The sequence below is a fragment of the Eubalaena glacialis genome, chromosome 10, assembly GCF_028564815.1.
Source record: "Eubalaena glacialis isolate mEubGla1 chromosome 10, mEubGla1.1.hap2.+ XY, whole genome shotgun sequence".
NCBI classification, from domain to species: domain Eukaryota; kingdom Metazoa; phylum Chordata; class Mammalia; order Artiodactyla; family Balaenidae; genus Eubalaena; species Eubalaena glacialis.
In genome coordinates this window covers 121235592-121261335 of record NC_083725.1, presented here as the reverse complement: position 1 = coordinate 121261335, position 25744 = coordinate 121235592, and the positions used below count along the sequence as shown (strand labels likewise).

The 25744-nt window shown below is 66.9% G+C and overlaps 2 protein-coding genes across 5 annotated transcripts in view; one reads left to right on the top strand and one right to left on the bottom strand.

Annotated features, from left to right (window-relative positions):
* LSP1 (lymphocyte specific protein 1) overlaps nucleotides 1–25744 on the top strand; it is a 38556-nt gene that overhangs the window by 11731 nt on the left and 1081 nt on the right. Inside the window, exons 1-10 of one of the 4 annotated variants that reach the window (XM_061202286.1) lie at nucleotides 2725–3245; nucleotides 16419–16556; nucleotides 17578–17745; nucleotides 19468–19663; nucleotides 20013–20102; nucleotides 20351–20394; nucleotides 20564–20645; nucleotides 21464–21598; nucleotides 21934–22011; nucleotides 22164–22266. In XM_061202286.1, the coding sequence (XP_061058269.1) occupies nucleotides 3184–3245; nucleotides 16419–16556; nucleotides 17578–17745; nucleotides 19468–19663; nucleotides 20013–20102; nucleotides 20351–20394; nucleotides 20564–20645; nucleotides 21464–21598; nucleotides 21934–22011; nucleotides 22164–22253 (1083 nt within the window). In that variant the 5' untranslated portion in view covers nucleotides 2725–3183 and the 3' untranslated portion in view covers nucleotides 22254–22266. Of the gene's footprint in view, nucleotides 1–2724; nucleotides 3246–4642; nucleotides 4669–8199; nucleotides 8317–16418; nucleotides 16557–17577; nucleotides 17746–19467; nucleotides 19664–20012; nucleotides 20103–20350; nucleotides 20395–20563; nucleotides 20646–21463; nucleotides 21599–21933; nucleotides 22012–22163; nucleotides 22267–25744 lie in introns of those variants that run through there. The other 3 variants (XM_061202288.1, XM_061202287.1, XM_061202285.1) reach the window with 3 other exon arrangements.
* PRR33 (proline rich 33) lies at nucleotides 23889–25217 on the bottom strand. Its single transcript, XM_061203909.1, has one exon. The coding sequence runs from the start codon at nucleotides 25215–25217 to the stop codon at nucleotides 23889–23891; it is 1329 nt and encodes a 442-aa protein (XP_061059892.1).

Here is a 25744-nt window from a genome sequence, read left to right as displayed (position 1 = left end):
GCAAATAGATATACAAATTGATGAATACATAGATAATAGTAATTAACATATTGAGTAGATATTATGCTCAGGATAGGTGGATGACTAGCTAAATGCTTCTTTTAAGTGTTTTACATGTATTAAGGCATTTAAATAAATGGATGGATGGATGGGTATGTGCATGGATGGATGAATGGAGGGATAGATGAGTGGGTGGGTGGGTGGACACTTGCTCAATGAAGAAATGTAAAGAGATAGGGATGGACATGGGTATATACGTATTGAATGGATTGAATGAATTGATGGAAGAATATATTGTTTACATGGACAATTGAATGGATAGATGTATTGAGAAATTGATGGATTCATAGATGATACATGGAAAAACAGATAGCTGTATAGAGAGGACGGATGGAGTGCATGGATGGATGGAGGATGGATGGATGGATGGAGGATGGATGGACCGATGGAGGATGGATTGATGATGGATGGAGGATGGATGGAGGATGGATGGATGGGTGGATGGATGGGTGGATGGATGGACTTACGGAGTATGGATGGATGGATGATGGGTGGATGGATGGATGGATGGATCAATAGATGATGGGTGGAGGATGGATGGGTGGAGGATGGATGGATGGATGGAGGATGGATGGAGGATGGGTGGATGGTGGATAAATGGATGGGTGGATGGACAAAAAATGGTACAGTTGACATCAAATACTCTGCCCTATTGTTCCTGTTGGGACATGCCCTAATTGCAAAACTGAATCCTGACCACTGCATTTAAGGATCTATTCTTGCTACCTCCCACCCATCAGTCTGATAAATAATCGTGCAACTCTATTTGAGTTCTAGTGACAGGAAACTCCTGCCACCCCACAGCAGCCCTCTACCCTGTGGAAATATTTTTCCTTCTTTTGAACCAGAATATACTTTGGCACATTTCGTGCCTGGCTGTCTGTGACTGGGATTCCGGAACTAAGAGCAGCAGGCAAGGAGGAGATGGGCAGGTTGAGATGGAAATGAAACGCAAGCTTACTTTCCCTGGGCGATCTGGCTCAGCTTGAGGCCTGGCCCTGTCGCCCTCCCTCCTCCCTCCTCCTCCTCCCACCAGAATCCTGAGGTCTCCGAAGCTCTGGCTGGAGGCTGGGGATGGGCAGTGGGCACAGCTGTTCTCGGCGGCACACCCCACATTCTCTGGCTCCTCTGGGTTGTGCGGGGGGAGGGGCAGGCTGTGGGCCACGGGACACAGCCTGTTACGTGGGGAGGCGTCTGAGCCGGACGTCCCGACCCCCGCAAAGTCTTCACCAGCCAGCCACCACCTGAGTCACTGGGACCTATGGGCCACGTGGAATTTTTCTGACGCTGCTGCCCCCTCCAACACACAGGGGTTCACCCACATGTCCACCTGCTTGCTGGTCTGAGCCTAACCTGACCCTTTGTCCACTCACACATCCGCAGGTGTTCACTGGCCCTGACCGCCTGGCACAGCCAGAGGTCGGACTAGCTGGGGAAGCAAGAGGGCCATTCCTCTGCGGCCGTGGGATGGAGGGAGGTGGCCGGGCCAGTGCTGTGGTGGCCAGCTGTCGGCAGCTGGGCTTGGTCCCGGCTGTGCTGGGCCCCTGCTCTCCGACCTCGGGTACTAGTCTGAGCCTCGGTTTCCCCATCTGGGACACAGGTACGGTGGCGTCTGCCTCTCAGGGTGGTTGTGGGCGTTGGCGAGCCCCGTGAGCTCCTGGATGTGAGAAGCCTCGGCAAGGAGCTGGCCCTCGGCGAGTCCCAGCGAGCGAGCCCGAGTCTGGTCCCTCCCTGGTCCGGCCACTCGCCTCGCGTGTTCTCCAGTGAGTCACGGCGACTCAGCCCAACCGGAGAAACAGTGGGCTGGGCTGCTCCTCCTGGGGCCTTGGCCAGAGCCCGGGGGCAAGGGGGGCCGCTGGCCAGGCCACCGCACCGACCTCGTGCCACTGGCCACTTCTAGGGAGCATGGCTCTCCCATCCCGACGGGAGAGGCTCTGTTGGCCTCTGCCTTGCGGGGCGTCGCTGTTCCGACCTTCCAGTGCCGTCTGGCAGGGGACGGGGGAGGGCAGCAGCCTCCCCACTGGGGAGCAGACAGGATTCCTGGGGTGCCCCGTCCTCCCCCGTGAGGTGATAACAGGAGCAGAGGGCTGGAAAGAAACAAAGGGAAAATGGAGAACGGGAGGGAGGGGAGAGGAGGGAGGGGGAGGAGGGAGAAGAGGAAGGGAGGGGAGAGGAAGGGAGGGGGAGGGAAGGAGGGAGACAGAGATAGAGACAGAGAGACACCAGAGGGGAAAAGAGAGGAGAGAGGGGCCGAGTGTGGGACCAGGGAGGCCGAGGGGCAACGGAGGAAGGAGCAAGGGCCCCGGGCCGGGCTGGGCAGGGCAGGGGAGAGGGCCAGAGAGCAGCTGGGCCAGGGCTGGGCAAGGGGAGAGGCGGGCAGGGATGGGGACGCAGATGTGGGGGACCAGGCACCAGTGAGCGGATGGAGATGGGATGCAGGAGGGAGGAGCGTGTAAGGCAGGGAGCGGCCGCCAAGGTGGCCAGGGCAGGGGAGGGGGGAGGCGGCAGAGGAGGAGGGAGGGAGGCTGCCGCCTGCCCATCACAGGCCTCTGAGGTCCTGCTAAGCCCCCAGGCTGCTGGGCTGCGAGGGTTTTCTCTCTGACATTTTTACTAGTCTCAGAAGGAGGGGGAGGTGGAGGTGGAGGAGACCGAGGGGGGCGGAGAAGGGGGCTGGGGGGAACCAACGGGAAGCAGCTGCTAGGCGTCCTGGAGCAGGAGAGGGGCCGAGAGACCCAGAGCCCGCGAGGCCGCAGAGACAGGGACAGAGGGGCACTCGGACAGCCCGGGGGCAGCCAGTGGGGAGCTGGCCCAGGAGACCCCCAGGGGCCAGAGGGGCCAGGACAGACAGACGGAGGGTCACAGACCAGCAGACAGAGAGAGGAGACAGGGGAGGGGGTGTCAGAGCCAGAGACCAGCCAGCCAGACAGAGGCAGAGACAGAGCAAGAAGGAGGGAAAGGGGGAAGGAGAGAAAGAGGAGGGGAGAGGGTCCCAGTGGCAGGAGGAGCGGAGGGAACAGGGCAGCCGCAGAGGGCCGCAGGCAGGAGCCTTTGAAGAAGCAGCCGCAGCGTCCCCAGGGCTGGGGTCAGGCCAGGTCGCCGGCCAGGCGGGCGGCCGCCAGCGTCATGAGCAGCTCTGCGCTCCTGAGAAGGAATTCTAGCAAACAGGGCCTGGAGAGCCTCCTGAGGTAGGTCCCTCCGCCCAGGCTGGGGCGCGGAGGGCAGGGCAGGGTGCCCGCGCTGCTGCCACCCACGGAGGACTGGCACCGCGGAGCCTGGGCTGCCTGGGCGTGGGGCTCCCCAGCCTCCCCCAGGAGCCTGGCCCCAGCCCGGCAGCTCTGCGGCCCCCGTGCCGCGGGCAGGGTGTGGGGCGCACCAGGCTGTGGGCCTGGCGTGTGCACGTGCGTGTGGGCGCGTGCACGAGGGCCCATCCCTTCCTCTGCGCCCCCAAGATCGCGTCCTCCTCTCCCACCTGCACCGCCGGGCCTCAGGCAGTGGCCACTCTCTGCTCGAAGACCCTTCCCCGGGCCCTGGGTCTCTGCCCAGGCTCAGCGCTCCCCGGGTGAAGAGCGTGGCCCCACCACGGCTTCCGAGGCCTCCTCTGGTCCTGCAGGCCCTCGGGGACTGTCCAGTCACCCCTTACTTTACAGATGATGAAACTGGACTTAGTACCACATTCACCACCCCGGCCCTGAGGGCACCAGCCCAGCGTGGAAGGGGCCGCGGGCCACGTGAGTGCTTGGGCCTCAGAGCCGGATCTTCCCGAGCTGGAATCCTGGCTCCTGCATCCTTGGGCCACGGGCCAGTGCCCGGTCCTCTCTGGGCCTGTTCCCTCCTCTGTAAAGTCGGGGTGTGGTGGCACCTGCATCGCAGAGTCCTGGAAAGAGAGGAGAAGCAAAGTGCCACAGGTGGGCTCAGAGCCACTGCGCACTGTGGGTGTCTCCCCGCCTCCCTCTGAGCCGCCTGCAATGCCCTTCCTCCTCCTCCACCCTTCCAGGCATCTAAGGCCCAGCGGAAACGCTGCCTCCTGCATGCAGCCCGCCTCGGCTTCTCCTGAGCTTGGAGGACTGCCCTCTTCCGCCAGGCCTGCGGGCCTGCTCCCTGCCCCCTTGGACGGCATGGCACGTGCTGGGCGGACGGCGTGGCACGTGCTGGGCGGACGACTGCCAGCTCCTGGAGGGGGACGGGCGTCCCTCAGCATCCCGTCCACCCCAGCTCTGACTCTGGGGGGAGGGGGGGCAAGGTGTGCAGGTGGGCTTAGCAGCCTCTGAGGGGAGCTGAGGGCAGCCCCGGGCCCCTTCAGCAGGGTCTCTGCAGTCACGGAGGGACGGCTCTCTCCCTGCCCCACCCTGGCCTGGTCTTAGGGCTGCGACCCCACGGTGGGGACCAGAGAGAGGGTTTGAGGGGGCCCTGCTGGGCGTGCTCCCTTGGGGCCCTGCTCTGCCCGTGGAGAAGGCAGACTCCCCTGGGTCTCCTGGGCTTCACACCTGCCCAATCCACGTGTCTCAGGTGGGACCTCTCGTTCCTGTCAGTTGGGATGTGTCTTCCCAGGAGTCACCGCTGTCCCCCTGTCCCCAGCCTGTGGTCCAGGAACAGAGGAATGCCTGCTGGGTCAGTCCCCGGGGCTCCCCAGCGCCACGTAACAAATGGGGAAACTGAAGCCATGGGGGCACGTTGCCCAGCCCACTGGGGGGTGGTGCAGGGAGAGCCCCAGGGCCTGGCTGTGTGCACAAGCATCCGTTGTCACAAGCATCTGTCCAGTTATGGCTTTGGCTCAGTTCCCAGACCTGGTGCCAGGTTGCTGACTTGGGTGAGCCGGGGGCGAGCTGGAGGCGCCAGCGGGGCTCAGAGGGTGCAGCTGGACTGAGGGTGGGGCCAGGCTCGGGGTGCGAGCCCCGAGGACCTGGACAGGGGCAGGTGGGCCTGCAGGTGGCCGGCCAGGGCAGGGACAGGAGGCAGCCTCCCTCTGAACTCCCTGGGAACTCCCGCTGTGGAGGGCGGGGCGGGGCGGGGCGGGGCGGGGCGGGGCGAGGCGCACGCGAGGGTCCCTCGTGAAGAGTCGCGGAGCGCGTCGGGCCATCCGGCCACGCTGAGCAAAGCCCCCTGCACGTGGTGATGCTCCCGACGATGCGCACAGACCCGCATGCGCTCCAGGCCCCTGACCCAGTGGCCGGCGGGGCTACACGCTCACGTACCACACACAGACGCGACTTCCTGCCACCCTCTCTCCCGAATCTAATGGGTCTGCCGGCCGACGGGCCCCTTGTCCCCGGTTGGCAACAGAAAACAAGACTCAGAGAGGCTATGAGTCGCCCCAGGTCCCCTTGGGAGTGGGGAACCCGCCCCCCTCGCCCCCTGCCTCACCCCAGTCCCTCACCTCGGACGCCTGGGCGCAGGGGAAGGGGGACGACAGAGGGGGCGCCGTCCCCTCCGTGACAAGCGCCGCAAGGGTTTGCTGGCACCAGCAGTGGCTGGGGTGTAGACTGAATCCAGTTTAAGCGGATTAAAAGCAAACCTATGGGCCAGTAGGGAGCTCGTCCTCCCGCCCCGCCCGTATCCCTCATCTAAGTCTGGCTCACTCTGGGCTGCGGCCGTGTGGCCACCTGGATGCCCAGCAGGAGGCTTTAGGCTGGCAGGGCCGGACCCCAGGGCTGACCCCCTCCCCAGCCACCGTGCCCCCATGCCAAGCTCTGACCCTTCCCAGGTGGCTGGGAGTTACTCCCGGACCCCTCCAGCCACCCTGGGGGATTCAAGGCTCTCCCCAGGCCCCCCTTGGGCCCGGCCAGTGTTAGGGGCTGTCGGAGGGCAGCGAGGGGACCCTGGGTCCATTCACTTCCAGAGGGCGCTGGACTCGGGGCCACCTGCCAGGGTCACACAGTCCTCAAGGGCCTGGCTTTGTAAGGTAGGGGCTGAGCTGGCACAGTGCAAGGGGCTCCCGGTCCCCCAGGGGAAGCTCTGGGGGCCAGAGGAGCCCCCCGCCCCCTGCTCCCAGCACACATCCACCTCGGACACATTGGTGATCTCCATGCCTGGCTCTCCCACCCTGGCCAGCCTGTCCCAGGAGGCCTCTAGGGAGCCCGGAGTGGCAAGAGGGCAAGGGATGGGGCCGGCTGTGTGCTGGGCTGGCCCAAGGGGACTGGGGGAAGCCAGGCCTGAAACTACAGTGTCGGAGGGGCGTGGCTGCTTTGGGCCCACCCAAGGGCCCGCATCCGGGGGTGGGGTGGCCCCTGCCCTGGCAAGGCTGGGCGCCTGGTGGGCGGTGCTGCCACGGGTCCGGGTGGTCTGCCGTTCAGAGCGGGTACTGCCCTGGGAGCCCGGGCGAGCCAGCAGCAGGGGGTACAGGGACCAAGTGGCCCAGCCCCTTGGGCAGGGTGTCAGGGCCGGAGCCCAGAGCGCTGAGGTTCAGGCCAGGCTCCAGCCCCGGCCCGCAAACCAGAGTGGGACAGAGCAGCAAGCGAGCGGCGGCCAGCGTGCACCGGGCACCTGGGCGTTGGCGCCCCTGTCCCCGCCAGAGCCTCGAGAGGGTGCCCCATGGCTCCTGGGCCCTGAGGGATGGCTGGACAGGGTGTGGGCCCCAGGAACACCTCATTGGGCTCAGAGCGGCTCAGCACAGGTTGGTGGCCAGGGGCTGACCCACGGCAGATGGGCGCTGGGTGGCACCAGACCCCGGCCCTCCCCGGAAGGCGAGGGTGCCGGGGCCGTGAGGGATGGCTGCTGCCCATGACGGGCAGGGAGGTCCTAAGGCTTGTGGAGGTGAGGCTGCGGCTGGGGTGTGCCCTGTGGACCCTGAGGCTCTCCCGCCGGGCTGTGTCCTTCCCGGTGATGGGTGGAGGAAGTGGGGGGAAGACAGGGTGGAGAGGGCAAGGGGCAGCGGGGCCCCTGTGAAGACAGAAAGGGGACGTGTGGGGACAGGACGGGATGAGGGCAGGGGACAGGACAGTGGTCCAAAGGAGGGAGAGGCAGCAAAGGAGGGGCTGGATGAGGCAGGAGGTGGGGATGCTCGAGGGGTCCTGGGAACCCCAGGCTGCAGATGAAGGAAGGGGCCCCCGGGGGCCGCGTGGAGTGGGCACCGAGTACGGGGGGTGAGGGCAGCACTGGCGACCGCCTGCGGCGATCCTCCCGGGAAGGTGCGGGAGGGCAGGCAGGTAAGAGAAGGGAAGAAGGGGAGAAAAGGGAAGAGAAGGAGAGGAAAACCCAGTGAGGAGAGGGAAGGAGGCAGGGGGGCCCCGAGGCGGCATCCCATTCCTGGGCTGGGCCCTCCTGGATGGTGACCCAGGGGCTGCGGGGTTGGGACCCTGGCTGTGCCTCCTTGGGGTGGGGGGCCCCCAATGAGACGCTGCATCTCTGAGCCTCAGTTTCCTTGCCTGTGGAGGGGTCACTTTGGCCCTTTAATGGGGTCGTTCCGGCCGAGCCCCTAGCTCTTGGCCAAGACTTTGGGGACAGAGGACCAGGGTCTGGTGGGACATCCAGAAGCACGGCGTCCCACAGAACCGCTGAGGCTGACTCCATGCCCCCGTCTGTGTGGGGGCTGAGGCTCGGGGAGGGTGGGGTGTTGCCCCCCCACCCCGGGGGACAGGCAGCAGGGTCTGCAGAATCAGAAGACACACAGCCAGGGATGGTACGACAGAGAGTGCATTAGGGCCGGTCCAATGGCAGAGCCCCTGCACCCCCAGAGTGATCAGTCCCAAGGGGTCAGGGATGAAGGAGCACCTCGAAGGAGGGGCTGGGGGCTGCGTGTTGGGGGCTCCGGTGGCGGAAATGGTGTGGAGGCATCAGGGAGAGGGTCCCGCTGAGCCGTGCACCTGGGGGCCCAGGGATCTCTGGGAGGGCGGAGCCAGGAGCAGACGGACAGGTGGTCAGGTGCCAGGCTGCACCTCCTGCCCAGGTGGGCAGACAGGTCTGGACGATGTGCAGACCCCGGGACTCGGCTGAGGAGGAGACCCCCTTTGGTGCCGACCGCGGGGAGAGCCATGTGTGGGGCCTTGGGGAGTGGGAGGTGGACCTGGGGCTCCGCACAGGAGGAGGGGGCGGGGGTGGCAGAGGCTCCAGCCGGTGCCAGCCACCGGTCGCGTGTCCTGGAGCGTGCCAGGGCCTGGCCTCGTGAGCGCTCCGAGGGCTGTGCCAGGCAGTCCCAGCTGGGCTCGGCAGCGTCCGGCTCTCCTGGAGGGCCGTCCGGCGCCAGGAGGAGACTGGGCCGGGCCCGGGGATGCGGCTGGAGCTGGTGCTGTGTGGTCAGCCCTCGGGTCCCGTCCCCCGGAGGTCGGCCCGGGTGATGCAGTGTGTAGGCGTAGGGGTGGGCAGGGCGACTCACTGATGTGAAGGATGGGGCGGGGGCGCCTAGGGAGGTCTCCTGGGCTGCCGCGGCATTTGGCCCAGGCCCCTGCGGCGCTGTGGTCAGTGACTCGGAGGGGAAAGGAAAGACCCGTGTGCGTGGGGCACAGGGCAGAGGGAGGAGCGGCGAGCGCAGGGCCAGCGCCGGCCACAGGCATGCGGCCACCCCAAGCCCAGATGGGCAGGCTGGTCTGAGCAAATGGGGGCAGAGATGTAGAAGAGCCAAGGCAAGGAGGCCGACCACGGAGCCCATCACAAGAGGTAGGCCATCCAGCCAGAGGGAGGTGACAGGCTGGGCAGCGGGACATTCAGCTCCGCTCTGGACCCCACTCTGGGGACCCAGCCTTGAGGACCCAGGGGAAGCCTGAGGTAGAGGGGCTCAGGGGCCACGTGCCCACTCTCCCGGCTCGGCGGGGTCTTCGGGGCCCAAGGCGTGGGGCTCTGTAGGGCCGAGCTGTGAGAGGGGGTAAAGCCCCACGAGGAGGGTCACAGACTCCTTAGGCGGGGCCGTTTGCCAGGGCATGGGCGCCTGGGTGGCAGTGAACTCCAGCTGGGCACCTTTCCCGTCTGGCTGTCTGGGGGGGTGCGGGGGGGTCCACCCGACCAGGCTGGACGGCTTTGGGGCCAGTGGTGTGACGGGCAGGCCTGCCCTGCTGTCGCCCCCACCGGCATCAGAGCCTGGTCCCCGGGGGCTGCGTGGGTCCCGAGGCGGCCGCTGCGTCCCAGGTCTGGGGAGAAGGATGCAGCAAGAGCCCAAGGGTCAGGCACCGCACAGTGGGCAGCAGCTACTGAAGGAGGGATGGGGTCCCATCCAGAGGGCAGGGTGGGGTCTTGCACGGGGTGTGCCGCGGGCGGGCAGCACCGGGGAATGGGGAAGCCGCTCCGGATGAGGGGGTTGGAACGGGTCTGGGACTGGGCAGGTCTGGAGCAGGATGTGGACCGGAATCCATGGGAACAGAGGCCCCTCCCACACCACTCTCTCCTGCAGGTGGGGAGGCAGGAGACGGGTACACCTGTCTGGGAGGTACCGGGACGGTGGGTCACACAGTAGAGGGTGGGCTTCACCTCTGGACCCCGGGGGAGGATGGGAAGAGAGAGGCGGGGCTGTGGTGGGGGTCCCGGCTCTGTCTGCTGTGCCCCGTCCGTCTCCGCCTCCCTTGGCCACGATCCCCCTCATCGTGTCTTCTAGTGGCCACCTTCCTCTCTCCGAGGACCTCCTCCCACCGTGGCCCCTTGTCCCTCCAGGCTGGGTGCAGGCACAGGGGCCCCTCACCTGAGAGGACCTCTTGCCAGTGACTCCCCCCAGAATAAAGCTTGGAATAGGGGTCCTCTTCTGGGGCCCTCGAGCCACACTGTGGGGTCAGCACTGGTTTTCCTGGCAGCCTCTAAGATCTGTAAGGGCAGAGGAAATGTCACCCATCTCTGGGTCCCTAGCACCTGGCAAAACAAAGTGCTGGCAAAGAAAGGGAGGGGGAGGGAAGGGGGGGGCGAGGGAAGGGCATGGGGAGACAGAGGCCCTGGGGATGGAGGAACGGGAGAACAGAGGTCATCCCAGGCAGGCTGAGGGGAGCTGGCTGGGCTGGCTGGGAGGCTGTGGAGCAGGTGGCAGATGTCGGGGTGTCGTCCGGGGTAGCCCGGCCCGGGGAGGGAGGCTGGAGCGGTGACGGGGTGGCTGTGGTCCCCCGTCTCCCCTTCCCAGGGGAGACCTCAGGCCCTGCAGCATCACCTCCCGCCTTCTCGTCAGCTCTAAAGTGGGGTGCTGAGCCAGCCGAGAACCGGGCGGTGGAACCGCCCCAGCTGAGCGGGGTCTGGAGCCGGCAGACGTGGCCCCCAGGGGCCAGTGGGGTGAAGGCCCAGAGGAGACGGGGACGGGGACTTGGCCCGAGGGTCCCTGGTGGCTGGAGGGCTGAGGCAGCCTCCCCAGTTTGCCCCGGGGCTGGCTGGAAAGTCGTGCAGAAGGGAGTCGTTGCCTTTGGGGGCTCTGGGCAGGGCAGCTAGGGGTTCCCCGAACGAGAGGCCCCCCCAAGAACTGCCCCACTGGGAGAAGACGAAGGGGTGTTGGGCACAGAGGCCACACTGCGATAGGGAGATTCGGCCTCCGCTGTGAGGAGGGGGCGGTGCCCCCCAGGGGCAGGAGGCAGTGCCGGCGGGGTGGGGTCTGGGCTGACGCACTGTTGATGAACAGGCCCCACCCACAGGCTGCTCTGGCCTCCGCCCCGGGGCCCAGGTCCCAGAGCCCTCCCCTCCCTCGGGGCTGGGGAGCAGCAGCAGTGCTGGGGCGGGCGGGATGCTCTGCCCTTCATCTCTGGGCCGCCCTCGGGTGCTGCAGCCTCGGGGCGCATGAACCCCTGCAGGGCTGGCCTCTCTCCTGCTAGCTTCGGGCTCCCAGAGGCTGTGGCTGCGCCCCCTCCCCCCAGCTCCGGGCCCGGTGCCCTGGAGACACAGCCGCCCTGGCCCGCGCCCTTTGGGGTGCCGTCCTCTCTGCGGTTGTGGGGAAAGCCAGCTTTGCAGGTAGATGTCCCCTCATCCAGGGAGGCTTCCCGCATGTGACCTGCTCGCAGGGCCAAGAGGGACATGGGGCGGGGTATGCGCCGGGCCTGCCCCTGCTGGGACTGCAGCCTCCTTCCTGGGGACACAGGTCTGCGGGCAGTGCCAGTCGTGGGGAAGAGGGAGCTGGGCCCGCCTCGGGGGTGGTCTCAGTTCTCACCCTGCCCAGTGGGTCAGCACCCCTTTTAACGGCTGGGGAGCTTGAGGCTGGGCCTGAGGTCTCACTCTGGGGAGGAGGGTCAGGGAGACAGGGCAGAGCCACAGCCTGGCACGCCTGGCCTCTCCTCCCTGGAGTGCCTGGACTGCTTCCCAGGCCCAGCAGCTGCCCCTCCCCGGGCAGCCTGGGCCCTCCCTCCTGCCGGGGTGACTGACAGCCATCCCTCCCGCCCCTCCACGCCCGGTCCCTGCGGGCCTCATCGGGTCACCCCGAGGATGGCAGCGGGCTCCCCGCCTCAGGTCCCCTCCAATCACCCTCCTCCCTGCTCGGAACCTTCGGTCTCCCCCAGACCCGCAGCTCAGCCTCTGCACCCAATCTTCCCGGGTCCTTCTCTGCCCCTGAGTCCGGCCCCACAGTGCTGGGGGGTGACAGCTGTGGGAAGAGTTGGGAAGAGCTGGCACTCCCGCACCCCCAGCAGAGGGGGACCCCAAGGCCCCCAGTGGAGGCTGACCGTGCAGGCTGGGCCTCAGCCATAAACCCTGTGCCCCCTCCCCTGGACAGCAGGCCCTGGAGGCGCCCTGCAGGGCGGGGAGGGGCCGGAGGGAGGGAAACCGGCCTAGTCTCTGGCCTAGAGCCCCTAGGGGTTTGGTGCCCCCCAGCCTTTCCCTCTCGGGGTCCCCATGGCTCCCTTAGAGGTTATTCATCCCCAGGTGAGCCGGGGCCCCTCCCCACCTGACAGTCCTTCCTACTGACTATCTCCCCGAGGTCCCCACGCACCCCGCACGTCCAAGCTCAACTCAGTGACCCCCCCCCACACACCCCCCAGGCTGACCCCTCCCAGGTTCCCACCTCTCCCCTCCTGGGGAGTTCTGGAGGCCTGTCCCTTTGCCCCTGCAGCACCCGGACTGCAGCTTCCCCCTCCTAACTGCCCCCCCACCCAGCTGGCATCTCCCCCTTCTCCATGTCCCAGCTGGGCCTCCTTCCCAAATGCTGATCTGACAGCACCTGTGCTGGCATGGGCTCGCCCGGGGACACCCCACAGGGGAGGCGGGGCACCACCCCAGAGCCACCGCTCCCTGGCCCCGGCCACTCAGAGCTCTCCCGCCCGCTGGCCCCGCCTCTGCTCTTGCCCTCAGCCTCTGGGGTCTGACCCACAGACCCCTGCTCATCTTTCAGACTCAAGTTCAAGTTCGATTCCTGAGCTTCCCTGGACAGTGGGGTGGGGCTTGCCCTGTGGGGTGTCTCCCTGGCATAGGACACCCAGTGGGGTACAGACACACCCAGGAAGGCACTGCTGAAGGGGGGTGGGCCGGGAGGGGGGCTGGACCAGTGCCAGGGCGGTCGGGAGGGCAGCGGGGTGGTGGCCAGGTTCCCAGCAGCTGCGGCTCCCGTGCCCACACCCTCTGCCACCCCACCCACCTCCCACCTGCTCGCTCGGGGCTATCTCTGTGCCTGGCTCACCCCTCACAGCTGCCTCACTGCACGGATGAGTGACAGCCAGCATCCTGGTGCCCGCCGTGGACCCTCCCCCGGGCTGCCTGGGCGGGACCCACGTTGCACACCAGTGAGGGGCACCCCTTGAGTTGCGGGGTGCGGGTGCTGCCCAGGCACCGCTGCCCTCTCCTGAGCTCCCGGCGGGGCCCAGTCTCTGCGCTCGGGGGCTGCCCTAAGACGAGGTGGCTGGGGGTGCGTGCTGTCCCCCAGCCCCGGAAGCCAGGCCAAGTGGCCTCTCTGGGGCTCGGGTCCCCCCACACTCTGTCCCTTCACTCGTGGGCTCTGTGGTCACTTGAGGCGCCGGTTGCTCTGCAGATGTCCACCTTGGCGTACAAGACCCCAGGGCGTGGGGCACGGGAGGGGACTGGACACCTGGATGGTCACAGGGAGACAGGGGCCCCCTGCTCCGGCTGGGTGACCAGCCCAGCTCCCCAGGCCTCCCAGCCAGCTCCTGCCCGTGGTGTCCAGGGGACAATGGCCAGGAGGGTGCCCTGCAGGTCTAAAGGGGAAGTTCCCCACTTCTGGCCTGGCCCGGCCTGGCCGTCCTCCCTTGGGCCCCGGCCCCTCAGCTGAGCCCCGAAGCTCTTTCCAGAACTCTGAAAAGCTTTAGGCGCCGAGAAGCAGGTGGGGCGGCCGTGAGCTGCCTGCAGGGGGCAGAGTCGAGACGGGACCGAGGCTTGATGCCCCCTCTGGAGCCACCGCAGGGCAGGGGAGGAAGGAGGTTAGGACAGCGGGGAGGGCCAGACCAGGCCCAGGACTGGCACCATGGAAGCCTTGGTGGAGACTGGGGGGCTGCGGAGGAAGGAGAGGAGGGGCCCGGTAGGCGGTGGACGTGGCCAGCAGCGGTAGCCCCTGAACTTGGGGAGCCCCACTGAGGACAGGGAGCCATAGCCAGCCCGTTGGGGTCTGTGCGCACTCGTGTACCTGGTGGGGCGAGGCGCCACGCTGGAGCGTGACACAGGGAGGGGGGGTGCAGAGCCCATTCAGCAGCCCCTGGGGCTGAACCCTGGGCGCGCCCGGAGCCAGAGCAGACGCAGGAAAGAGATAATTGCATTTGTGCAGGAACACCAAATCCCTCGCAGCTGCGCACGGGCTGAGCCAGGGCCACGGGCGGGCCGGCCAGCCGACGCCAGCATCCTGACAGCTCCGCCGAGCGTGCCAAGGGGTCTGGGCCGCCGGCCGGGGGCGCCTTTCCCAGGCCAGAGGCCCCCACCCCACCCCAGGAGAGCCGCCCCCCTCTCAGTTCCCAGAACGAAACCCAGCTGTGGAACAGTGAGGGGGTGAGGTCATGGGAGGGGCCAGGAGGGGCCGCATTACTCACATCCTGGGGCAGGCGGGCGGGAAGGGAGGAGGCCCGGAGGAAAGGGGCTGAGCCGGCTCCGTCCTTGGGCCGCTGGGTCAGGGGCTGGGGCCAGCGCAGCCTCTCCCAGTGTGGAGCTTTGGCGAGACCGCTGGGGACCCCTACCCTGCTACCCGGCTCTGCCCCCCCCACCGAGCTCCCTGCCCCTGAGGGCTTCGGGGTCACATGCAGATGGCAGGGAGCAGGGGTGACCCTTGGAGGGGCCAGCTCCGCAGGAGTAATATTCTCAGAAAACATGCCTTGGCCTCTGGCCAGGCGCGTTGTCAGGACGACGGCAGGAAAACACTAAACAGTGTGCTGGGGCCCCCTGGACGGGCGTGGGGGCCTGGGCCTGCCACCTTGCCCTCACCTTGTTCCCTTGCCCGAGTCTGTCAGCACATGGACGTCCGTGTGCACACGTGTGTGCACGACTGTGCCTGGGGGGGGGCGCTGGGACCCATGCGTGGAGTGTGGGTGTGTGCGCCCACGTGGGCCTGAGTGTTGGGCTCGGGAGAAAGTGTGTACGTACACGTGTGCATTCCTGCCACGTGTGCGTGTGTGTGTGTGTTGGGGGTGTGTGTGTGTGTGTGCCAGGGAGGCCTGCTGTGCATTGCGTGGTTGAGTGCAGGCCTGCGTGGGGCTTTGCTGGTCGGGACACGTCGCCCTACCGGTGGGCTGACCAGACCGTGTGGCCTCTGCACTCAGCTGTGCCAATGAAGGGTCCCCGGGGCTTGGGGGAGGGGTCTGGGGAGCAGGAGCTATCGACCTGAGAGAGGCCCCACCTGGCCCACCCACACATCCCACCGGGGCCCATGCACACACACCCAGCACCACACATTGGCCAAAAAATCCCAAGCGCCCAACACACCCATAGGCGAGTGCAGCTTGGACGCGGCAGTGAAAGGGATGCAGTGCCGGTCTCGCCCCTCGGAGGAATCCCCCCGGGCGCCCCCAGGCTGCCCCAGGAGAGGGCTGTGGGCACCTTCTCTCCCCCCACTGCCCTGCTAGGCTTCTGCCCTCCATCTGAAGGGGCTGTTGGTGCTCATGGTGGGGAGGAGCCCCGGACCCTAGGTCCCCAACATCCCCGAGATCACCCCAGGCTCTTCCTCCCCAGACAGGACGTGGCCCCCAGCCCCCAGCCGAGGGCCAGGAGCAGGAGGCTGATGGGAGCCAGGTGTGGGGGATTAAGTGGCTCCCTGGGGCCCGGGTGGGGAGGGGGTGGGAGTCAAAGTCGCTTCTGAGGAGCGGCACGGGGGTGGGGGGCGGACTGGGGGTGCTGAGGGCTGAGCAGGCGGCTTGGTTTGCGTGGCTGGGGTCCCGTGTGGCTGCCGCGGGGGGAGCGGGCCTCGAGCTGGGGCTATGGAGGGGCCTGGCTTTTGTCTGGGAGGCTCCGAGGAGACCTAGGAGAGATTAGATCATGTGCTGGCACGGCTGCCGAGACCACAGAGCCGGCCCACCCTGGCCAGGGGACGGGGGCCCTGAAGGAGCGGGCTGCGGGGTCAGGCGGGGGACACGGCAGGAAGGGGCTGAGACCCCAGCTCGGAACAGTGAGCGCTGTAGAACGGAGACCCAGGACCCCTCTCTCGGGCTCTGGGGGAGCTGGGGCAGGCAGGCCGTGCCAGCTGGCCGAGGCCTGCGGTGCCCACCGGATGCCAACAGCCTGAGATCTGCTGGACCAGGGCCAGGGTGGTCGGGCCCCGGACCCCCGGTCTCAGGCCGACCTTGTGTAGACCCGAGGGAGGAACCCCAGGAAGTGTGGGAGTGAGGTCCCCCGCACCCGGCTCTGCGTGGGCCTCAGTTTCCCCATTGACGGCACAGCCCGGAGAGACTCCGCACGGGGGCCGGGGGCGGGGGTGGTGTTGGGTGAGCTGAGAGGTCAGGTCCCGGCTGAAGGCAGGCCCTTTTCGGGTCCTCTAGCAGGGCCGCCGTCTGCTCCCATGGGGCAGGAAGGATCGCCCCTGCTGGGATGGTCGTGTTAGGGGCGTGGCTGCCTAGCTGGGCCGCCTCTGGCCTGACCTCAGCCCAGGCCACCAGCGCCCAAGTGGCCGAGGCTACAGTCACTTGACTCAGGTAGAACGAACGAGTGACCCCAGCTGCCCGGCGGCCACAGCCAGCTCTCCGCACCTCAGCCGGCTATTCCCGTACCCTCCGGGCCCCGCCTGGGGCCAAACCTACACTAGCCAGTGTCCTGGCTCCCAGGAGGTCCAGGGATCCAGCCTGCTGGAAGAGGATGGAGGGTCTGGTCCCATCCTTGGGGTTTCCCCAAGCCTGTCTGACACTGGGGCCCCCACATCACCAGGAGGCACGTGGATGTCCAGAGACCAACAGGGCCCTGGGACCTCCCCCAACCCGAGGACACTTTCCCGACCACCTCTCAAGATCTCTGCCTTAAAGATGGGGAAACTGAGGCCTAGAGAGGCCTTGCTGGGGCCTGCTTGGACGGGGGAAGTGGGGTACAGGCCCCGGTGTTGACTCTTTCTCCGTGTCCCTCAGGCTCGCCACTCAGTGGAGCGTGGAAGATGAGGAGGATGGCGCCCGGGGTCGGCGCCAGCAGGAGAGGGGCTGGCAGCTTCCGGCCCAGGATGAGAACGAAGGAGGCCAGTCCCTGGTGCAGCTGGAGCGGGAGAAGCTGTGAGCCGATGCTGCCAGCTCGCTTGTCCTGCACCCCTGGGCAGGGAGGTCCTCTGGGGGTCAGGCCCTGGGCTGGAGGCCCCAGAGCAGATGAGACGAGGAGGGAGGGGCCCAGCCCTGGAACCCGGGCGGGGTGGGGTGGGGGTGTCCTTAGGGTGAGGGTCGTCGCAGCCCCAGGTGCCAGCGGAGTCTGCCGGACACCTGGCCGGAGACGTGTGGAGCTAACCCCTACCGGCCAGCCTCCCGGGGTCCTGACTCAGGCCCTGGTCACCCTGAACGATCCCCCTTGCTTGGACTGACTCTGAGCGCAGCTGTGGGGCCCTGGCCCCCGAGCCCCTTGCCCTAGTCCTTGCTGTCTGTGACTCACTGAGGCCACATCCAACTTGGCGGGCCGAGGGCCGGCTTGTTCCCTGCCGGGGCCCAGGAGGCCGCTGTAGCTGGGCTGGGCTGTTTTTCCAATAATGCTTCCCCTCCTCCCGGCCCTGTTTTGTTCCATTTTCTCCGAGTCAGCAGCTCTGGGCGGAGTGGGGTGCTGCAGCGGTCAAGGCCCCTCGGGCCAGGTCCCTAGCCTAGCAGGCAGGGGCTGGGGGCAGGCAGGGACCACTGGACCACAGGCCTGCCGTGGGGGACAGGGTTCAGGGCTCAGCCAGGAGAGCAGAGGGAAACTCAGCACCCACCCGCGGGGACCGTAGGCAGCGGGGGAGAGACATAGCCCAGCATTTGGGGAGCCCCAGGCTGAGCGGGGAGACATAGCCCTGTTCTTGGGGAGCCTTGGCTTAATAGGGTGTGGCCCAATCTTGGCCTCAGGTAGCTCCAGTCTGTGGGGGAGACACAATCCTGCCCTCAGGGATTCTCTGACAATGGGGGGGGCCTCGGCCCAGCCGTGGGGTGCTGCCCCTGGGGCAGATGGGGTCTCCCGCACTTGGAGCCCAGGGTCTGAGAGAGGGAGGCGGTGTGGACGGGGGTGTCGGCCCCCTGCCCCGCATCTGGCCCAGCCCTAAGAACGTGCCTGCTCTTTCAGCCTCAGCCCGAAGCCCTCGGAGGCCCCTGAACTGGACGAGGATGAGGGTTTCGGCGACTGGTCCCAGAAGCCAGAGCAGCGGCGGCAGCACTGGGGGGCTGGGGAGACCACGGACGGTGGGGCCCCCCCTCGGGGCGCGAGTCCGGAGGGGGAGCAGGAGGAGGACAGGCAAGTGGGGGTCAAAGCGTGGCGGTGGGGGGCTCTGTCCAAGCCCCCTGACCTGTGTCCGAGCCACTGCCTCTGCTCCCGCCCCCCCAGCGGCCCCCCAAAATGCCCCCATGGCCGTAGCGGGAGAAGGAGGAAGAGAACGAGACAGGAGGGCGGCGGCGGGGGTGCTGGTGCTGCGGGTGGGACAGGAGGAATCTCGTTCCTGGGCTCCCCAGGGCCCCCGGGCCCCATCCAGACCAGCTGCGGCCGGCCGGGCTGTTGCTCCATCAGCACATCTGCAGCCCACTGACGTCAGGGAGGCCCTGCGCCCCCGCCGCCGCCCCTTCCTCCCCCGGGGCAGCGAGCTCCATTCCCACGGAGGGGAGCAGGTATTTCCAGATGTGCGGCCGCCAGTCGGCCTGGGGGGACAAGCTTTCCAGATGTGCAGACGCTCTGAACCAGGGCAGGCAGGGGGAGGGGCCCTGGGCTGGGGTCTGCTCCGGAGCCTCACCCGCCCCCACCCCGGGGGTCTGAGCCGCTCTCAGCACCCCACAGGCCGGGGTCAGGGGCCCAGCTCTGCTCGGGAGCTCCAGGCTCGGGGCCCTGTGGCCTCGAGGGTCGCCGGAGCCCCTCTGGGCCACCTCCCGTCCCCTCCAAGGCCCCTGAAGCAGCCCCGAGCTCTCGCTAAGACCCCTCCCGTCACTCCACCACCCCTTCCCATCCACGCCCAGAGCCAGCTGCCCGGCCGGGGCCCTGCTCCTGGCGTGGCCCTCTGCCCACGGCCGCCCTCCAGGCCTCGGTTTCCCTCATCTGTCTCTGGGGGTCAGAGCACACACTGCGATTCTGAGCTGGGGGCGGGGGCAGCAGGGTGGCCCGTCCACTGGTGCTGGGGCGGCTGCAGCCCTGCCGGCCCTGTTCGCTTTGTCCCCGACTGGCCGCCCAACAGCAGGGGGCACTATAGCTCTTCTGTGGACCCTCCTGCTCTCGCCAGGCCGCCCTGCCCCCCGCACCTGCCTGGCCTCCTGTAGCCCAGCTGAATGGGCCCTCTGTGAGCCTGCCGCTGGCTCGGACCCTGGCCCACCTTGGGTGGTGGTCTGGGTCTTGGCTGGCACGAACACCAAGGGGCCTGAAATCATGGAAAATGCGAGAATTTCCCATCTTCTTCTCCAGGTTCAGTCCCGCTCCAATGCAGAGTCGCGCAGGCTGCCAGCGGCTGGCCTTCCCGCCGCCCCCCACAGCCAGCCTGGTCAGCCCTGCCCCTCAGGGCTGCGGTCCTCACTGTGACCCCAGCCCTTGCCTTGTCCCTCAGTTGACCAGCCCCCAAACAACCCTCAGACCCCACCTAGCTCCCACCTGCCGCCCAGGCCCACTCGCCCCAACGCGGAGCAGGGCAGGAGCAGGGGGCCCAGGCAGCCCCAGCCCCAGGAGGCCAGCCAGCAGGCTGGACACCAACAAGCAAGACACGGGCCGGGGCTGGTCCTGAGGGCCTGGAGCCCAGGGCTAGCCTCAGCGTGCAGGGATGGGGCAGTGGGCACTGGTCACACGGCCCCGGGGACAGAGGGCAGGCTCTGAGGTCCTTGGGCTCACTTCTCCAAAGAGGCTGGGGTCTCGAGATTCCTGGGCGCTTAACTGGTCTGACTGCCCATCTTACAGATGGGGAAACTGAGGCTTGGAAACAGGAAGGGACTCGAAGTGATCAAATGACCTTCGATCTATTGGTTTGCCTCCCCCTCCCCCCCACAGGCCCCTCCAGTACACCTTTGGGAGCCAGGGTGGCGACGAGCTGACCCCAGCTGGGGTCTGTCTGGACGAGCTGCATCTGAGCCCCGACTCAGAGCCCCAGGAGGGGCCGGGAACAGAGGACACAGAGCCCAAAGGCCCCGAGGGACCCGTCCAGGGCAGCCCAGGGCTGGCAGAGACCAAGGAGGCAGATGAGCAGGTGCCGGTGTCTCCCCAGAGGGTCTGGGCACACCCGGACCCCAGGCTGCGTCTGTCTCTGCTACCTGCACGCTCTGCGGGCCTCGTGGGACGGGCCCAGAGGGAGCCAGCACCCACCCCCGCAGTCTCAGAGGGTGGTGGGGTTGGTCACCCTGCCTGATGGAACAACGCTTTCCCGGACTCACCAGCTCCTGCTGTAGAGAATTCCAGAACCAGAGAATGGCAGGGTGGGAAAGGACCTGAGGCCCAGGGAGGGGAAAGTGTTTCCTTCAACCAGTCCCAGGTGGGGCAGGAGGGGTGCAAAGGGGGCGATCATTCAGACCCCGTAACCTCAGACGTTCTGTTCCCAGCACCAGAGATGCCAGCAGCGCAGGACACCCAGCCCCTTGGTCTTGGAGGGGACGGAACCGGGCTCGCCTCCCCTGAGCCCCAGCACCAAAGTAGGTTAAGCCCCAAAGCCTAGCCCTCTGTCCCGGACTCATGACCAATGACAGTCCCAGAGAGGCAGCCACAGGGCAGCTCCAGGACAGGAGCACAGCCTGCTCCTTCTCTGCCAGGCTGGCTCTCAGCAGAGCCTTGTGAAACGCATAAACTGGGCAATGGGACTGGTGGGTGGGAGCAGCTGGGAGGGGTGGGCTGGGGGCCTTGCTCTGGCTTCGGAGGCTCAGTCTCTGCCCGCCCTCCACAGCTCAGCGACAGAACTGAGTCCCTGAACCGCTCCATTCAGAAGAGGTATGTCTGGTTGCTTCCCAGGCAGGACTCGGGGTTCTCCAAGGGAGGGTTGAAGAGGGGACCCAGTAGGTGGAGATCTGGGGGCCCGAGAAAGCTCTGGTAGGAGCTCAGGGTGGGCATAGAAGCTGAGTGAGGGGGCCTGGGCCATGACCCTTCTCCTCTCCTCCAGTAACAGTGTGAAGAAGTCCCAGCCAGCCCTGCCCATCTCCACGATTGACGAGCGGCTGGAGCAGTACACCCAGGCCATCGAGGTGTGTACGGGTCCCCGCCACTTCTGCAGCGTCCCTCCTCCATTCATGCACCCATTCCTCCATCCAACCAATGTCTCTCCATCCAGCCAACTCCTGTCCTTTCACCTACACTCTTCCATCCAACCAACACCCCTTTATCCAACCAACCCACTCCATCCAACCAAGGTCCCTCCATTGATCCTACATCCCCCCCATCCAACTAACTAACACCCTTTTATTCAACTAACACTCTTCCATCCAATCTACACCCCTCCATCCAATTGACACTACTCCATCCAACCAACACCTTTCCATCCAACCCACATCCCTCTATCCAACCAACACCCCTCCATCCTATCAATGTCTTTCCATTCAGCCAATGTCCTTTCATCCAACCGATATTTTTCGTTTGACCAATGTTCCTCTACACAACCAACACCACTCCCTCCAACCAACACCCCTCCATCCAACCAATGCCCTTTCATCCCATTAACTCCCCTCCATCCAACCATCATTCCATCCAACCAGCACTCTTCCATTCAACCCCTCCTCCTCCAACCCTGTGCCAGGAGCAGCACGAGGACAGCCCCACATTTGTCTCGTATCTCACCCATCACCTGTGCTCTGCAGAGCAAGGGGGGTGTTTCACAAGTACACCGAGGGGAGGAAGGCACGTTTTTCCAGGGTGCCTTCTTCCAGCCCTGCGTTGGAAAAGCAGTCCTGGGGGAATGCAACCACACAGGACGTCATCTGTGTGCCGAAGCGGCTCACACAGGCCTCTCTGATGTGTTCCACGTGGCTGTCCAGTAAAGCGGTCCTGGGCTCTGTCTCCTCTGCAGACCTCTGGCCGGACCCCAAAGCTAGCCCGCCAGCCATCCATCGAGCTGCCCAGCATGGCCGTGGCAAGCACCAAGAGCCGCTGGGAGACGGGAGAGGTGCAGGCTCAGTCCTCCGCCAAGTCCCCCTCCTGCAAGGTGGGCTCCCATCCTGGGGCCCGGCTGGGCTCCCTCTGGAAGGCTAGTGTGAGACCGTCCAGGCTGAAGTATGGGCAGGGGGCACTGTGGTGCATGGGGGACGGGGTCGCCAGGCTGGCGCCTGTGGAGGGCTGGGCGGGAAGGCTGCTGGGCCAGGTGAGGATGGACGGTGTCACCTTCCCTTCCCGGCCTCTTCCCCTGGGCTCTCACCCAAGGAGGCAGGTGTGCGGGCCCCGGGGCCCTGGCCCTGTGAGGCCAGGCAGGAGAAGTGACCAGGGCTCCAAGCCCCCAAGTCAGGGCTCTGCCCCTGAGACGTGGCCGCCTTCTGCCCCCAGGATATTGTAGCTGGAGACATGAGCAAGAGGAGCCTCTGGGAGAAGAAGGGAGGCCCCAAGGCTTCGGCGACGCTTAAGGTAGAGTCGGAATGTGATTGATGCGGGGGGGCGGGTCCAGTGGGTGAGAGGGAAGGGGAGCTGCCCTCAGCGCACCTGGGGGGGGCTTCCAGGAGGCAGCGCCATCTCCCTCTGCACCTCTCACCTTTGGTCTCCACCTCCTTCCCCGACAGAGCACCCTGTCTCCGAAGAGGTACAAGTTTGTGGCCACTGGACACGGGAAGTACGAGAAAGTGCCCGTGGATGAGGGCTCGGCGCCCTAGGCCGTCCTTCTTGGTGAGTCAGGGGCAGCGGCCAGAGCGTGATGTGTCGTGGGTGAAATTTGCCGCTCTGGGTGTGTGGTGGCAGGGACTACAAGGTGACGTGTGAGGGCTGAATGCCCGGCCTCAGAGCTGGCCAGAGCCCGCCTCTGCAGGTCCTCCAGCCCACAGACGTGTGCCCCCTCCCACCCCCGCCCTTCCCTGGTTCCTGCCCTGCTCCTGTTCCCCACAGGGAAGCTCAGACGCCCTCCCGGGAGGAGGCCGTGATGCCCCAGCCGGGCTCCTCGGGCAGGTGAGCCCGTCCCGGCCACCACGGGGCGAGCGTGGCAGGAAGGGGATGACGCGGAGCCCCGGGAGTGCGGGTCCCCACCCGGCACTGGGCCGAGGGTTTCCAAGGAGCCAGAACCTTGCCCTCGCCCTCCTGCCCCAGTGGGGAGTTGCTCCCGTTTCCCCCGCCCACCCCGTCACCTGGTGAAGAGTCAGAAGGGTGACCCGCTGCCATGGTCATGCACACTTTTATTAGTGGCCTGGGTCCCAGGATCCATTTACAGCATCCATCACGTCCCCCTACTGACGGCTTCCTCCCCTTCTGAGTCCTGCTCCCGGGGCTGCGGCTGGAGCTTCCCCCGAGCACCTCCGCGTCCCTCCCGCATCACGGCTGCCCCGTCTGAGCCCCAGTGCGTGTCCCGAGTCAGACCCCAGCTGAGTGCAGACTGGGGGTCCCCAAAGCTGCATGAGGCCTGGGGTCCCTGTCGCTGCCCCCTCCGGGCCACAGCCCCCCCTCACCCACTTGGCCAGGCTGACTTCCGACCTCCCTCCTCATCCAGCATCTAGGCTGAGACCCCACCCCTCTGTCCCCCATCAGCGAGTCCCCCTCAAGCTTTGCACCCAGGCGGGGGAAGCAGAGGTGGCAGTGAAGGGGCAGGGGTGTGGGGCCAGCTCCTACCCGGGCCTGGACCTGGCTCCCAGCACCTGTCAGGCCTCCGTCCTTGGGAGGCACGGCTGTCAAGCCGCCGATGCAGCTCATGGAGCCCACGGTGCCCGCAACTGAGTCATCCCGACCGCTCCCACTCCGCACGGCAACATAACTCATCCCCCCAACCTTTCTCGGCGGAAGGGCAGGGGCCCCAGAATCCTGCTCACCCCGTCAAGCATCAGGGCTCGTCACCCAGAGCATCTGGGGCTCAGCTGGGCCCTGATCCCCGCCTGCAGCTTCCCTGGACCCAGGCAGGCCCTCCCAGGTCTCGCTGGTGACCACCTCCTGCACGCCCTGCCCCAAGCCCCGTGCGGACACTCAGGCTGGCCCTGCCCCGCAGGGTCACACATGCAGCCCCAGCCTCAGAGCAGACTCGTGTACGGTCTGTCTCCCCAAAAGTTCACCCCAGAAGTCCCCACACTCTACCCCGATGCAGACCCCTCCCTGCCCCTCCACACCATCCAAACCCGCCACCTCCTTAATCCCAGCCGCTCCTGGCCGCGTCCCAGCTCCCACCACGGTCCGTTGTGCTCCCGTCCACCCCACCTCCCCTCCTGACCCCCCAGCCCCTCCACGCTCCCCTCTTCAGTGGCTGCGGCTTCCCAGCTGGACCCTCAGCCCCTCTTCTGTCCACCCCACGGTCCTGGGGTCCCCCCAGCCATTCACTGGAGCCTCCAGCCAGCTGCCGAACGATTGAAGTTCTTGGGCTGGGGGCTCAGGACCAGGACGGGGTGGCTCACGGGAGGGGGCTGGGCGGCCACCTCCTGCAGCTTCCGGGCGTTGAAGCGAGGCCAGCAAAGGAAGGGCAGGCGGCTGAAGCCGGGCAGGGTGTGCACCCCATCCTGGGGCCCCACCTGGCCGCCACGGGACTCGGCCACTGACATGCGGTGCAGCACTGCGTCCCACATCCTGGAGGACCGGGAGGCGGGGGACGGCCGGGGCGCCGAGACAGTGGGGGCTGTCCCTCCCCGCTCCGCGTGCCCCGGGCTCGGCTCTGGCCCCGGGAGGGGGGCCTCTTCCAGCAGCTGCTTCTTCAGGCGCGTCCAGCCGCTGAGCCGGGGCTTGGGTGCGACTTTGGGGACATGGCACAGGTGGGGGCCTGACGGTGGTGCAGGGGATGAGGCCTCGCGGGGGCTGGAGACCTGCTGAGCCTCAGCGGCAGGGCCGGCCGGGGGAGGCTCCTCCCGGTGCCCAGCTTTGGGGGCCACAGAGGCCAGCCTGTAAGGCGAGGGTCCTGGTGAGCGGTAGGTGGGGGCAATGGACACCACCACCCGGCCTCTGGCCTCTCTGGGCACCGAGGCACTTAACGCCGAGGGCTCGTCGTGCTGAGGGCTGGCAACCCGGGTGGGCAGTGAGTGGGTGTGGACCTCAGGGGTCAGGGGCTGAGCCCCGGGAGGGCAGATGGCTGTGTCCTGGTCCTGGTCGCCAGGCCCACCATCCGGGGCCATCGGGGAGGGCTCAGGGGTCCTGGCCTGCGGGGATGGTGCCCGCCGGAAGTGCACCTGGCTGATGTGGGTGCCCCTCACTGTGGGGCCTGAGACCCGGGCAAGGCTGCAGGGGGACTGGGCAGGTTCTGGGACCCGGGCTGCGAGCCGGGGCCCCGTGGGCTTGAAGTGTGAAGCCAGGCTCCTGTGCTGGGTGAGGCTGAAGGAGAACGTGGACCTCTGCAGGGGGGACGCCACGTGGTGGGTGACGCGGGTGTGGGGGGAGTAGGGCAGGGTGGCCACCGCCCGTGGCGCCTCCGCGGGGCTCGGGGCCAGGGTCTCCTGGTCGTGGCTGGCCTCGCTCACGGGGGATAAGGTGCGGAAAGCCCCGGGCGGGGCAGGCGGCCCGCCGCTGCTCATCCTCTTCCGGGCTGCCTTCCTCAGGACCTTCTGCAGACGCACGTTGTCCTTCCCGGGCTTGGGCAGCAGTGGCGGTGGGGGTCCCGGGGGCCCCGGGGGGCACTGGCCAGCCGTCTCAGGGGCCATGGAGGCGGCCGAGGTGAGCATCGCTGCACCCTAGGGCGGGCGGGAGGGACAGCCGTGAGGCCAGCCCTCCTCCGCACAGGCCACCTCCCTGTGGGAGGGCACACGGCCCCTAGTCACGCAGCAGGACCCAGGCCCAGAGGGCCCGCAGCCTGACCATCAGAAGCTCTGCTCCCTGAGCACGTGGGCCCTGCCAACCCAGGCGCGCTCTTGGCATGAACGTTTGCATCGGGTGACTCTATGGGGCGGCCCCACCATCATCCCGGTTTAGAAACGAGCCCACGGAGGCCCGAGGTGCTCCGTGGGTGACGGAGGAGGGGTGGGACCTGGCTCCGGGGGCCGCCTGTGTGCACAGCGGGGGCCGGGAGACCCACAGGCGGGCGCCAAGCGGGAGGCACGTGCTGGGCCAGCCGCCTGCGAGGGCAGGAAGAGTGCCCGCCCGCAAGCGTGAGGGCCGCCTTGCTGTCGCCGGCCTGACCACAGGCGCGTCCGCTGCGAGCCAGCGGAGAGGTGGCGGCCAGAGGCTCGGGAAAGCTGCGGCTGCATCATCA